Genomic DNA, 15,265 nt, shown 5'->3' on the forward strand with positions numbered 1-15,265 from the left:
GCTCTTCTATTGAGACACATATATCCTGTGGGTGGGTAGGACCACTACTGGTTGACAAGTGGTACTGCATGAAACCCAATAAATATGCTCTCAGTTTTCTTGGCCAATGGCGCTAAAGGGATACCAGCCTTAAAGGACCACTTCACCACTTTTCAGCCTATCATATAATTGGACCTCACTAATGTTCATCATAAAATAGCAAAAAAAAACTAAATCTATTTAGTCTGTCTCATAGGAGGGCTGTAGGCAGTTCAGACATTGACATCATCAATGGGGAATGCGAAAATGGAAGCCATCGTTCTCACAATAATACAAATCTATGTATTTATTTTTTTAGTCTAGTTTTTTTTTTTTTTTTTTTTAATCTGCCTAACGATGATGTCACTGATGGACGGGTTTCTGAATTGCCCACAGCCCTCCTATGAGACACAGACTGAGTAGATTTTTCTTTTGCTACTGAGTACCAATTACAGGAAGATAGGTTGAAAAGTGGTGAAGTGGTCCTTTAAATGGCAGTTGTGACATGGAAGTTACGGACTGCAGCTTTAAGTAGATAATGGACAATTGAAGAGAGGTTTCTTCTCATTGGCTATCCTCAGTATAATGTCGGGGGAGGGTGTTTTAGACCACTGTAGGTGGTTAGTGAATTCCTCTTGTGTGAAGTCACTGTATGGATAGTGTCAGGTAACGACCTCTCACATTTACGCACAGTTGGGGTCGCTTCTTTTCCCCCCTTATTTTTCTGTTTTTTTTTCCTTTTTGTTAAATTGCTGGCTTGCTGTAAACTTAATAAATAGGAGTCAGTCTAAAGCCTAAATTATAGCTTCTTACAAAATGGTAAGAATGTTTTTTCCGCCCTTCTTTTTTAATTAACGGCAAAATGTTCTTAACTCTGTTCACGCATGCATGGTCATGGTGCTATAGTAAGGATTCTGCAGCGGTTATCTGTTTTATAATAAGTGACCTCTGTAAAAGAAAGGAAAAAGACAGGAGACACCCATCTGGGCAGAGCGGCCATTGCTTGTTTCCTTGTGTTACCTCATGCGGTCAGTGGTTCCTACAGTATAACCGTGGGTGCCTCGCCCCCGCCTACAAAGGAGAAAGGCTGAGTCATCACTAATACCTGCTCTCTGTGTTCTCCATAGGTGGGTGGAGGCAGCTACCAGGGGGAGAAAGGGGAGAAAGGTGAACCCGCCATCATTGAGCCTGTAAGTGTCCACATTATGGTACAACGTTCACATATAACACACACTGATGTGGTTATAAATGTATTGTTCATGTTCCTGTTCTTTTTTTAAATATATTGTCTAGTTGTCTAGTCTGTCAGGCTGTATATGCCATGTCTACCTACCTACCTTCCCGACCTACATGTCTGTCTGTCTATCAATATGTCAGTATCAAGCTGTCAGTCCACCTGTTTTTCTTTGTCTGTCAAGACACTGACATTTCTTTTACGCTTTGCCTAGTCCAAAGAAAAGGATCTATTTGCATGCAGTGATTTATATACAGCCCATAAAGAGCCCATATCAAATTCTTTGCATATTAGGGTCCAGTTAGAGCCCTTATTTTATTGGTACATTGTAAGTCGGATGTGTGTCGTTCACACAATAGAGGGTCAACCATACTAGATTTGGGGCCCTAGCTTCCTGTATTTCTCCATTTCAACCAGAATAATAAAAATGCCTGCAGACACAAGACCACAGCCGCCCACACATGGGTGGGAATTCTAAGCCATGCCCATTGTAGCTTAATCCTGGTCACGTTCCCCCTTTTCTTTTTCTTTTCTTGGGATAAGTGAGATAAAGAGCACACATCGTGGCAGACAAACAACTACAGAAAATGTCACAGCACTTTGGTTCTCAGAGTCACCATCATATATAGTTTGCCGGCTAAACGACAAGCAACTGAAATAGCAGCTGTACTTAAAGCATCTCCGCTCCCGTTCCACCTCTCTACGCACCCCCACCACCACCACCACCACCACCACCCGACTACCACCCTCACCACCTTGGCTTCCCGTCAGTGTGATGTGACCACACGCACGTTATAGCATTATTATATACGCCTGCTACATACACACTGAAGTGCCGTTAACTGCAGCTTGTATCTATAAGTAAACTCTTTAGGATCAAACTCAAACATCCCTCAACAGCTCTCTGGGCTCCCAAAAGTCTGTTCCCCCCCCCCTCTTTCTTTCCATTCTCTCGTTGCCTGTAGATTTACTGCCTGCCCCTAAATGCTACTGTACCCCCCCCCCCCCCCCCCCCTTTCCCCTTTTTGCAGGGGATGCTTATAGAAGGACCCCAAGGACTGCCTGGCCAACCAGTGAGTATCACGTTCTGCCTTCCTTCTGCCTGGTTTCCACACATGTAGAACAGCTATAACTGTGCGTGTTTGGGGGGGTTTGAGGGTCTTTATGGAAATAGCGTCAGTGCCGCTCAGCTGTGAAGCTTGAGTTGAGAGAGACAGTGAGAAGTGTGTGTGTGTGTGTGTGTGTGTGTGTGTGTGTGTGTGTGCGTGTGCGTGTGCGTGTACGTGTACGTGTACGTGTGCGTGTGCGTGTGCGTGTGTCTGTGTGTGTGTGTGTGTGTGTGTGTGTGTGTGCGTGTGTGTGTGGCGGGGGATCGGCTGGGCTGTGGTTTGTGATATTCCTTAGTTAAGTCTGTGTGATTCTGCGTGTGGTTTCAGGGTCTCCCCGGTAACTCAGGCCTGCAGGGCTCCCAAGGTCCCCACGGAGATCATGGCGAGAGGGTAAGTGAGAGGCTGGGCCGCTTTTCAAGAGCCATTTCCAGATGTTTCTGAAAAAGCCATGTTGTCACCAAACTCGGTACCCACCAGTAATGTTATTGAATGCCCTGCTACCGTTCATACAGTGCATTCATTACCCTACACGCAACCAGTCTTATACCTTCCGTCATAGCCTGATATGAGCCAAGAAGCACAGTTGCAGTGGCCCAATGAGAAGACAAAACATAGCCCAAATTACTCATATAAGAATGAGAGCCCTCCAGAATAATGGCTCTAATCTTTTTCCCCCACGGACCATAATTGATGCAAAATGTACCAAGAAAATACCCACATTTATGATGTTAAAATGAGCCATCCATCTCGCTTTGGATATTAGGAGAGTCAGCAGAGAGTCAGCAGAGAACAGTGCTTCTGTTGTTAGCCCACTGTCTTCTCCTTCATTGGCAGGCGGTGGAGTAGAGCCCCGACGCCCACGAAATAAGTATCGCAATTGGACACAGCTTGCTACTGCAGCATACGCGACGCCAAGGAACCAGATATGCCCATAAACTGTCAATACCCAAAACACAGCGAGCGAGACACACAGTCACATTGTTATCTCACATACTGAACTAGGAGTTCATACATTCTGAACTCCTCGTCTCTCTCTCTATCTCTCTCTCTCTCTCTCTCTCTCTCTCTCTCTCTCTCTCTCTCTCTCTCTCTCTCTCTCTCTCTCGTGCTGTGGGATTCTGCTCATTTAGTTGATTGATTGTAGGACACCGAGTAAGTACCCGTCCCCCATGTGCACACAGCTGGATCCCAGTTTGTTTTTGTCTCAACTGTGGCAACCCACGTTGCCAATACTCCTACATCACTGGCACTGCCCTCCCCTCCTACCTCCTTCCCCCAAAACATACATGTTGTAACCGGTGATCATATGGTTTAGAGAAATGAGGCGCAAATCAAGCTAGTTTTCATCCAAAAATAAGAATCCAAGATATTACGATTCTAAAAACTGTGTTCCCATAGACAGCATAAGCCAGCAGAATTTTCACATACGTTTCTTTTTCATCACACCTGAATTGGAGTGTTATGAGCGTGTATAGAACACAGTTGTGAACTGTAATCAATTTATATTAAATAACTCGTCAAAAGGCGATCTTGGCACGGGTGTTTGGACCAGAAGGCATCAAAAGGTGATCTCAGCGGTAAAAGAGTTAAAAGTCCATAGACTTGGCTGGCATATGACATATGCCAGCCAAGCGCTAGCGCCCTTCAAAAAGTGTGAGATGTTTGTGTCTCAAGGCGTGTCAAGCCTTCATGTATAACGACGCCCCCATGGCTTTCATTGGCTACGTTGTCCACCCTTTTTTCTGTTTACATTCTGTCAGCACCTAGCTAGGCCGCTAATGTGTGTCATTTGGAAAGAAGTGATGAAATATTCCATCAACCGCGGCTTGCCAACTCAGACCTTAATTGACATCGGTGTGTGAGGCCATCGGCTGCTTGGCGCAGGCCGGGCACACACTCTCCTACCCACACACTCGCCCAACACACATTCGCCTGCCGGCTACCTCAGGCACGCCTCACGAGCATCAAGGTCTCAAGGCCTCACTGTGTCTGCTTTGTTGTCAAGAGACGAGAAAACACACCGCCATAGGGGTGTGGTTTGCAATATTTACTGGTGTAAAAGATGCGTGTGTCAAGTAGAGGTCACGCTGGTTCTCACACGCACGCACGCACGCACGCACCTTTGAACAAGTTTCAAGACACTTTAGATAAAAGCAGATAGCCTATATAACCCATCCTAAAATCCTGTATCTGCAGTCTCTCCGTGAGCAGTGGGTGGCGCTGTGTTTTACCATGTATGACACGGCAGTGACGAGAGACTCTTTACCCCCTTCAGGAACTCAACACGTGGCAACAATTCTTAATCCGGCAGTCTGACAGTTTAATGTGCAGTGGTGGAAAAAGTACTCAAATATTTTACTTAAGTAAAAGTATCAATAGGCTACTGCAATATAGAAATACTCTGTTACAAGTAAACGTCCAGAATTCAAAATGTACTTGAGTGATTCCAAAAGTATTGGCATCAAAATGTGCATATAGTACCAAAAGTAGAAAGTACTCATTATGCAGACTGTCCCATTATATATATTTCAATTTCAAATTATACAAATCTTTTGAAAATAGCAGATCTACAAGCTCACAATGCGATGCGACGCATTGTGAGCTTGTAGATCGGCTATTTTTAAATGGCCGAAATGTATAGGGCTGAAGTGGTTAGTGTATGTTTTGTTTTGTAATAATAATCAAATGTACAAATTAACTAGTAAATTAACTAGTAACTAAAGTTTTCACATATGTAGTGGAGTAAAAGTACAATATTTGGAACCAAGATGTAGAGGAGTAGAAGTAAAAGTATTGGAATTTGTAAATAGTCAAATACAAATACCCCAAAATTGTACCGTTCTTAAGTACAGTACAGTAAAGTACTTTCCACCACTGTGCGTGACGAGCCTACTAAAAGACATCCTGGCTTCTCTGATATTTCAGAGATGCAACTTTATGATCGTTGGGTTTGACTCATATTGTGGGACCAGGCTAAACCACCATTTTACCATCTGTTTGCACTAACTGACTTTCGCCATCCCTCCTGCAGCCCAACGGTCATGCAGGGCCACTTACTGCCGATTCGCTGACTACCAATACTGCGTTTTATGAATCCAGCTCGATGCCGTCCTGCAATTAAGTGGCTGGCTTACGATGCGAAACCCGTGCTCTGTTGTTGTTCCGCTTAGTTAGCGATGGAAGGCGGTTTATGACAGTGACCGGTCTCGCCGGATATTACGGCAATCTGGACAAACAGCGGGACGCTGTGTGCTCTACCAATATGCCCCGAGGCTCTGCTACTTGGACTAGCGACAAGAAGCCACCTGTGGAAAGTAGGGCGTGTACCTGTAACTCACTTTTTTCCCTTGTTAGCTACTTAGGAAAGTGCGGCCAGGTTACACCTGTTACTTTTTGTGGGGAATGAGCCACAACAACACATGCCCACACAGCGTAGCACCTGCATGACTGCATTACCATTCAGAACAAGAATAATCATCTCTATGTCTCTCTCTCACTTTCCCAGGGTCCTCCCGGGCGTCCCGGCATTCCCGGTTCAGACGGTGTACCTGGTCCTCCAGGTACAATTCTGATGCTGCCGGTAAGTCCAGTTCTGGCCCACACCACAACCTTCCATCCACCCACCCACACCACAACCTTCCATCCACCCACTCAACCAACCACCCACCCACACCACAACCTTCCATCCACCCACTCAACCATCCACCCACCCACACCTCAACCATCCACCCACCCACTCAACGACCTTCCATCCACCCACCCACTCAACGAACTTCCATCCACCCACTCAACCTCCCACCCACCCACAACCTTCCATCCACCCACTCACAATCCCACCCACCCGCACCATAAACTACCATCCACCCACCCACTCACTCAACGACCTTCCATCCACCCACTCAACCTCCCGCCCACCCACCCACCCATGACCTTCCATCCATCCACCCACTCACCCTCCCACCCACTCAATGACCTCCCACCCACCCACTCACCCGGTCGAGCTGTCGGTCTGTCACACAGTTCCCTCACATCCTAGCTCAGTTCCTCTGCCACTGGAAGAGAAGTGCGAGGCGAGCTCATTTAATTTTAGACCAGTTATAGTCATAGTGACAGCATCACCAGCAGGCCAGCAGGTCTTATTTGCCCCGAGTCACAAATCACCTGCCTTGTAAATGTCAGCGCGGCGCAATGGAGTGGAACAAGTGATGGAGGCCATGGAAGGCTTTGCGACACCTAATAATTGTGTGTGTGTGTGTGTGTGTGTATGTGTATGTGTATGTGTATGTGTGTGTGTGTGTGTGTGTGTGTGTGCGTGTGTGCGTGTGTGCGTGTGCGTGTGTGCGCGCGTGCGTGCGTGCGTGCGTGCGTGTGTGCGTGCGTGCGTGCGTGCGTGTGTGTGCGTGTGCGCGTGCGTGCGTGTGTGCGTGCGTGCCGTTGTATACGTTTTTACCTGTCCCGGGCGCAGTTGTGTGTATGCGTTTATGCACGTGCACTACACGTTCCCGTATGCATGTCTTCCTGTATGTGTATGCGCGTGCCTGCCCGCGTGGCACAGTGACAGCTTTAGAAGTGACACAGTGTTAGAACACACACACACACACACACACACACACACACACACACACACACACACACACACACACACACACACACACACACACACACACACACACACACACACACACACACTCACCGGGGGAGGTGTAAGCCAACAGGAGTCGTCTCCTGCTCTGTTAAACCCAGACAACTCCATTTGTTTCTATTTGTGTTTCCTCTGGTTGTGGCTGACAGTTCCGTGCGGGAGGAGAGGCACATAAGGGACCTGTGGTGACGGCTCAGGAGGCCCAGGCGCAGGCTATTCTGGCTCAGGCCAGGGTAAGTATATATAATGCACCGTAATGTGCTGTGTTGTGCTGTACTGTGTACGTCTGATGAATGGCTTCACCACCGGTGCACGCCGCTCCGCGCCGGTCGTTAGCTGCCGCTCATTTCTCTCTGCCCACTTTGGCACACAGTGTCGTCAGTGCGACTGCCATGCGGTTTGGGTTCAGCAAACCGCAAAGCCAGCCGTCATGCCAGTGTTGATTTTGACAGCAAAGTGTGGTAGTTTTAGTCAGTCTTTTGAATAAAATTCCATTTAGTTTGAAATGTTTTATTTCTAGTCTAGTTTTAGTCGACTAAATATCATACGATTTTAGTCGTTTAAATCCACAGCTGATTTAGTCGACTAAAATGTATTTCGGCAGGCCGTGATGGCGTCGCAATGCCCAATTTATGCTTAGCTGTGTGCTGAAAATAGCCGATCTACAAGCTCATGTTGTGAGCTCAGCTTGTAGATCTTCTATTTTCGGAGCATGTCACCTGCACACAACCAAGCTAAAAATGCTTGTCTTTTAGTTCTAGTGGATCTCTTCTCCACTATAGTCCCTCCACCTCCATAACATTTTAGTCTGTTTGTATTTGTTGATGAAATTGTCAGTATATTTAGTCAGAGTTTTACTCATAATATCTTAGTTTTTTTCCCCGTTTTTGTTTCGTTGGTAGTCGCGAACATTTTATGTCATAGTTTAAGTCGACAAAATCAACACTGCGTCATGCTGCTGTGGCGTGTGGCGTCAACATCCGGAGTTTTGATTAATTAGTGTGAAAATGCACCCGGAGCCATTTTAACCACGGGGACAGAGTTTTGGCAAATACAGCAGGTCTACAAGCACAACACTGTCGCACGAAGAAGTATCAAATACTGCCCAAGTTGTCAAATTACCACTCCGGGTCTTTCTGTGTATCAAACAATAAATGTTGAATGGGGTGAAATTAATTTTCCACAGTAGTTTTTCTTAAACATGTGTGGACCCAAAATGGATCATTGCCAACTGTCTCATATGTTTCCCCATGACATTAAAGGGTGGCAAACCCCCTAGTTTTGCTTCCCCTCCACCCACCCCACTTGACTGAAATGGGCATGGATAGAGCAACAGTGAAGAAAGGGGCGAGTTTGAACATTTTGGATACCGATACACAAATCAGAGGTGCCGAATAGATGCACACTTTCTACCAGTAGGGGCACGTTGAGCCGCATCTAAGGCGTGAAAGATCATTGGTTGAACAAGAACAGGCCGGGCGGGGGAGAGGTGTTCGGTGTTTTCAACATCTGCCCTATCCCCAACAGTGGAATAGTTCCAACCTAGTAAACTCACCCAAACTCCCTATAAACCATTGGAACCATTGTAATCAATATACATTCAATGTAACCTTTCAATGTAACCTTTTCCAATAGAGAGGCTTCCAGTGCATTGCAAATATAATCATGTTTTTTTTAATACATTTATAGGCCAATATTGTACTCTGAAGTACTGGCAATACAGTGTACATCAAGGAGGTTCCTGCACTCTTCCATTGTGCTACCAGTAGGATCACCTTTTCAAAATGTCTCATTTTAAGTCATTTCCATATAATTACACTAAGGAAAGAAACTGATATGGTAGAAGTAATATGTAGTAGTAATAGTTTAATACAACAAAACGAACACAGAATAATAAAAAACACAAAACAGCTAGACTGAAAAGGTGTAGGGCAGGCTGAAGCCTTAGATTAAAAAACTATTTCAGGATCATCAATCGTTAGAAACAAAATAAAATGTTTCTATTACATAGTTGTTTGGATGTGGACTGAACATGAAATGTTGTTTAAACCCTTTCCACCTTATCCGCTGCCTTGCCTTTTAATACCAAATGTGCTTAAAACACACAACCCCTGAAAGTATATTCCTACAGGGAGCCTGACCTTGTTTTACCCCTTTAGACAAACTTGGGCCAGAAAAACAGGTCACACCGTGTGGCTGCAGGCTATACGATGTGTTCCAAAACACATGGTGCACATTAAACATCGTGGACACACAGACCAAATGCTTACAACACACTATGGAGTTGGAAGGGGTGTGGGGGCGTGACAGGTGCTTTCCCTTCTATTAAACACTTGTCACCTTTCTCTATAATTTCCTGTTTTTCCTACGGGGTCCCCCTGATAGAGGAGGAGAGGGGCATTCCTCTGGCTACATGCTGGTTAGTGTGAGAAGGAATGTATGTGGAACATATTGTTGCTGCCGGGCAGAAGAAACCTTGTATCTCCGTTTTGAAACTTTTTCGTAAATGAATGCCCTACTTTATCGTGCTAAAGTGTCACACAAAAACTAGCGGAAAATGGCCAATCTACGCATGCGTTGTGAGCTTGTAGATCGGCTATTTATGCTATTTTCTTAGTTTTTTAAGTGAAAGTGGCTAAGACTCTTTTACGGCCCGAGTTTTACCAATAGTGAACCAATGAAAAGTGACTAAACGATAAGTACAATTTAACCAATGAAGGGCTTACGGCTTGTGAGTAAATTCAAGTGGAACACAGGTTCTTTTGTCCAATTCCTGAAAAGTAATGTTGTTTTGTGGGGGGCATACAAGGTTTCATTCCCGACAGCATTCTGGGGGAGAAGCCCCTCCCGCCTCCCCCCTGGGGCTGATTGGTGTGGACAGGTTTATGCCAAGGACTGTCAACGCCACGATCTGATTGGTCGTTTATTGGTTGTTTCTGTCCAATCCACAGCTGACCATGAGAGGTCCTCCTGGGCCAATGGGCATGTCAGGAAGATCTGGTCCTGTGGTGAGTAGCCATGAGATAAACACGCACGCACGCACGCACGCACGCACGCACGCACGCACGCACGCACGCACGCACGCACGCACGCACGCACGCACGCACGCACGCACGCACGCACGCACGCACGCACGCACGCACGCACGCACGCACGCACGCACGCACGCACGCACCACACACACACACACACACACACACACACACACACACACACGGATGATCTACTTAGCAGCAGCCCCTTGATGAGAAGCACAGGCTGATGAGAGCTTCTTCCTGTGATGGGTCAGACTTCAGGCATCTATCATACTCGCAGACAAACAGATGTGTGTGTGTGTGTGTGTGTGTGTGTGTGTGCGCACGCACACGCGCCCGCACACATGCATGCACACACGCACGCACGCACGCACGCACGCACGCACGCAAGCACGCGCATCACACACACGCACACACATCTCACACACACACACCACGCACACACATCACACACACACACGCAGCAGATGCAGATAGACAACTAAAAACACATGCGCACACACCCGCCCCTTGTCTACACATAGCATTTCGGTACTCAACCAATAACTAGCCTAATATACAGCAGAGAGTGAAGAAACAAAAAAAGAACAACACTTTTTAAAAACAACAGATGTTCCTCTCATACCACGGACAGTGACCTGCAGTGGTTCTGGCAGGTGTGTTGCACACTGTACTGTACACACTATCTGTCCTCCATCCATAGCTCATTGATATCAAGCGGCTTAATATCCTGTAGTCATCATAGGGTGGCTGGGAAGCACGTCTTGTACACAAGATTATGTTCTGGGAGGTCCTCTGCATGCCCTCTCCAAGTCTATACTCCTCTGGTTTTTATTATGCAGATATTCACTCGCTGTGTCCTCCTCTTGTGTCCTCCTCTCCTCTCGTGTGTGTGTGTGTGTGTGTGTGTGTGTGTGTGTGTGTGTGTGTGTGTGTGTGTGTGTGTGTGTGTGTGTGTGTGTGTTCGTTCGTCCTAGGGAGGACCTGGTAATAATGGACTTAAAGGAGAACCTGGCGATGGAGGACCACAGGTGAGATTTATTTTTTTGGGGGGGGGTAGGGGGGGCAAATTTGGACTACACTACAGATGGAAATGAGCTTCTAGCTAAATCGGCATGTTTACATGAGAACATGTTCAGTTGATTGAATTAATGTTCATGTATTGCATGTTCATTAATATGCATTGTCCCATCCAAATAAACAAATAATGTAAAGTAAAGTTGTATCCCTTTGTGTCCCTCAAAAGTGCACCAATCACAGCTCATGCTGGTACTTGAATGACATGAACAGGTGTATGCGCACAACCAGGAAATGCCAACATGAATCTCATGGTAGTTGATAGTCTTTGGATATAAAAACTAAACTCAGCTAGGCATACAAACATCATTAGCTAAAAATGTAACTCAATGTATCGCAATTGTTATTTAATGAGCCTTGGTTCACTAGCGGATAGTCAGCTTGCAGATGATTAAATGTTATAGTAGGCGTTTTTATCACTTACTCTATTGTCTCCTCGTGTTAACGGTGAAATTGGCAAAAGGCAAATACTGCATGCATATAGTGAATCAGTATTGGAAATGATAAAAATATATTTCACAGTGGTTTGGGTTTCTGACGTCGCCTGAGGAGAAACAACAAAGGTTAACATTTTCATGTGTTTTGTTTTGTTTCCTCTCTGTAGGGACCCAGGGGTCTTCAGGGTGGTAACGGCCCTTTGGGCAAACTGGGCAAGAGGGTAAGAACACATCTCACATACCTGGACAGAAAACGTTTTCCACATCGGTGATGTTAAGCCCCGTTCACCTACGCACTTACAACTGATACAAAGCTACACAGCAGATTTGTAGCTTTGAATCTTTGTAGCTGAAGTTACTTTTGTAGCAGCTACAAACGTCAAATGCACGTTTGTATCTTCATGTCTCTGGCTTCCATTGAAAATGAATGGTAAGCTGCATCATGGTAAGCTGCATCTTTGTAGCTGCCAGTGTGAACGGCAGCATTACACGCATCAGCTGTGGCAGCTTCCCCATTCCATTCACTTCCATTATATGGGGGAAAAGGGTGGACACCCCGCTGCGGCGCGTTGACGGCACTTAAGTGTGTGAAGTGGGTTCGGAGCATCCGGTTTAACATGGGTGAACCTTGACCGACCGGGCACCAACCCGTAGGACAGAAGGGCCGTGCGTTGACCCCACTTGGTAGACAGTTGCCTGTATTTTATTATTTCTTTCCCAGTGATTCAACACTCCCAAGTGTATGGGGTCATCGCCATGCTGGCTTGTGCTGGAAGAAAGTTCTATTTTTGCCACGGACAATCGGACATACACAATGAGAGGACAATAATATCAGCAGAAACACATACAGATCTATATCCCTGAATGACTATAACAGGTCTGTAACTCTGAGAGTATACAAATGGAACCAAATGGACCGGAAGACTCCTAATATGCCATAGTGGCGTAGTAAATAAGTGTCATACATATTCTGAAGAAAACCTGGAGACTTAGTTATTGGTTCTTATGATCAAAATAAGAACATTATAATCTTTGCCACGGACACATTTGACCGCATACCGACACATTGGTGACCCCTGTGTATAAGTCAAACGAGCTACACACCGGAAAACTACAGTAGTAGTCCTTCCGGCACTGCCCACAGCCTTGCCAGATAACATGGGACCTGGATACATCTGACTATGGACTGATGCCTCGGCATGTGTTGCAGATGCATTGAACACAACACAACACATTAGTGAACATCAAACGAGCAGATTTCCAGCTACAACATGCATTGTGAGCTTGTAGATCGGCTGTTTTAGCCGCGGGACACTATCACACGACTATGTATGAATCCGGGCTTCACAGTCACTTCTTATATTGTACATTTTGAACTAAAACGCTTATACTGTGGACAAATAAACAATGCAAAAATGCACCTGTGAATATTGCATCAAACTATTCATAGTTGATGCCACATTCATACAATTGATGATTTCAGCACGAAACTACGAAAGATTTTCACTTGTTTTCAATGTGCATATGTTATACTATGCTAGAAATGCCAGCAGCGTAAAAAGGGTGCAGAGCGTCTATTCTACACTGTGTATGCATAGCTGGTGTTGGATGAGCATTTTAAGATGAGCGACTTGCGCTTGTAAAAAAACACTTTGGTGGCCACAGTGGCCTAAGAGGCGTGATGGTGGAACCCACACCGCGCAGACAGATGAGATCATGTATTTCTTTTCAGAACATGGCACTACCGGCCCGCGCCGCGCCTCAGCTGCTCCCAATCACCACCGCTGAGTCGCCCGCAAATGTCACAACATCATGTCGATTTAAAACTTTAAGCCCGTCGCATCAACGGCAGCATCTGTATCGTGTTTTAGTCGCAGTAATCTTCCAGGGCGATTGGATATGGTTCCAGTGTGATTGCCGCATGTGTCTGATGTGACGTCTGTGTGTCCGACAGGGACGCAATGGAGCCGACGGCTCGCGAGGCATGCCAGGAGAGTCGGGAGGGAAGGTATGCGGGAACCCCGTCACTGTTGCTTCTCTTAGCATGTGTAGAGTTTCCTTCTGAGACAAAAGTTAAAACATAGAAAACAGATACACAAAGTTAAACAACTTTACTCTGTAAAGGATGGAAGGATATAGCTTAATGTGGAATGACAGATATTCAGGTTTTTATCATGACTAGAAGAACGTACAGTAATGATATGTTTTGAAGAATTGGTATGTAGCATTTTGGCAAACAAACAATTTACAATCAAGTTCTGCTGCCACACAGTTCTGATACATTATAGAATGCCTCTAGAACTATAGATGCCGTAACGTCTACTATAACATACTGTATGACATCCTGCACCTGTGACTGTATGTGAAGCTATGTTATTGTTCTTGTGGTATTCCAGGGTGACCGTGGTTACGATGGGCTCCCTGGTCTTCCTGGAGAGAAGGGACACAGAGTAAGTTCATTAAAACAAAAATATATATATATACAGTATATAGTCCTGCCAAATATGCCTTGAACCCTCACAGAGTCCATCAACAGTCTCAAAATACTTTCAAAGGACGTTTTAGCAAGCTATCAATTGAGCGAGCTTCAAGAATACACAGCCCTGTTATTTCTTTTTGTTACTCGTCAAAACACTGTGGTCCCAGACTCCCCGTGGCCTGGCCTGTCCTTAAAAGTAGGTTCAGGTTTGACTGACAGCTTACAGAAGGCCTCCCATCCATCTTCACGTGCAGCGCGTACGCTCCAGCGCTGAATTAAGGACATTATGAAACGCTGAGCCCAAGAGCACTCAACGATAGGATCTGACCCAGTTCTAGCCGGGGTGGGTCCACATGCAGCCTAGCTTTACTCTTGAACCCGGGCCTCTGCAGGAGAAACGCCCAGTGCTGAGTTTGGAGTTTTTGGGGGGTGGAATTCGGGTCTGTGTTGAATGTAAAAGAGGCCAAAGATCACAGAGAGAGTATTTCTAGACGGGCTCTCGTTGCTAATCCGATGCTGAGTAATTACAGGGCAGTAGAAGGCGGGTCAGTGTGTGCACACTGTAGGCAACTACCATATAGTGGAAACGATATGGGGACAAGCCAAGAACTGCAGGCATTATTCAATTAAATATATATATTTTTATTTTTTATTCTTTCTGTGTATATTTGATTTTTTTTGTTATTTATATATATATGTTTTACTTTCCTTTTTTATGCACTACAACCTAAACACTTTGCACAGTGTAATTAAGACTGTGTAGTGGAGCATGTTAATACAATAAAACTAGCATTACTGCGGTGGTTGTAGCTGGTCTACTACTTGCTGTTCTATTTAGACATACGCAGTATCCTGTACTTTGTCGGATTGGACCACTACGATTTGACAATTGGTATTGCATGAAACTCAAAACGCAGTATACACAGTATGCCCAAACAAGCTTTCTGTAGTAGCTCAGTCTATAGTAGCTCAGTCTGTCAGTACTCACGTGAGTTTGAATCTCAGTTAGGAGTAGGACATGAAAAGGATTGCAGCTTTAAAAAGATATACATACTGTAATAATGCAAAACCCGGCAGTCGTTTGGTCGGTCACGCCTCCAGCCCTCCATATATGGTTGCCAGTCCATTACGCCTTGTGACATCACGCCTCGTGACACGCTCCATATATGGAGACACGCTATATATGGCCATGAATGCTGGCCATACCTGTTTTGTGCATTGTACATTTTTTGGT

The 15,265-nt window shown here is 45.5% G+C and overlaps 1 protein-coding gene across 1 annotated transcript in view; it reads left to right on the forward strand.

Moving 5' to 3' along the window:
* The window catches only part of LOC306943866 (collagen alpha-1(XI) chain-like), a 126,769-nt gene that overhangs the window by 43,508 nt on the left and 67,996 nt on the right, over positions 1-15,265 (forward strand). The window contains exons 9-18 of the mRNA XM_079530377.1: positions 1,146-1,208; positions 2,284-2,325; positions 2,689-2,751; positions 5,867-5,941; positions 7,153-7,236; positions 9,955-10,011; positions 11,016-11,069; positions 11,720-11,773; positions 13,507-13,560; positions 13,949-14,002. Of these exons, the coding sequence (XP_079386503.1) occupies positions 1,146-1,208; positions 2,284-2,325; positions 2,689-2,751; positions 5,867-5,941; positions 7,153-7,236; positions 9,955-10,011; positions 11,016-11,069; positions 11,720-11,773; positions 13,507-13,560; positions 13,949-14,002 (600 nt within the window). The remainder of the gene's footprint in view (positions 1-1,145; positions 1,209-2,283; positions 2,326-2,688; positions 2,752-5,866; positions 5,942-7,152; positions 7,237-9,954; positions 10,012-11,015; positions 11,070-11,719; positions 11,774-13,506; positions 13,561-13,948; positions 14,003-15,265) is intronic.

Source organism: Electrona antarctica (assembly GCF_951216825.1).
Source record: "Electrona antarctica genome assembly, chromosome: 19".
NCBI classification, from domain to species: Eukaryota; Metazoa; Chordata; class Actinopteri; order Myctophiformes; family Myctophidae; genus Electrona; species Electrona antarctica.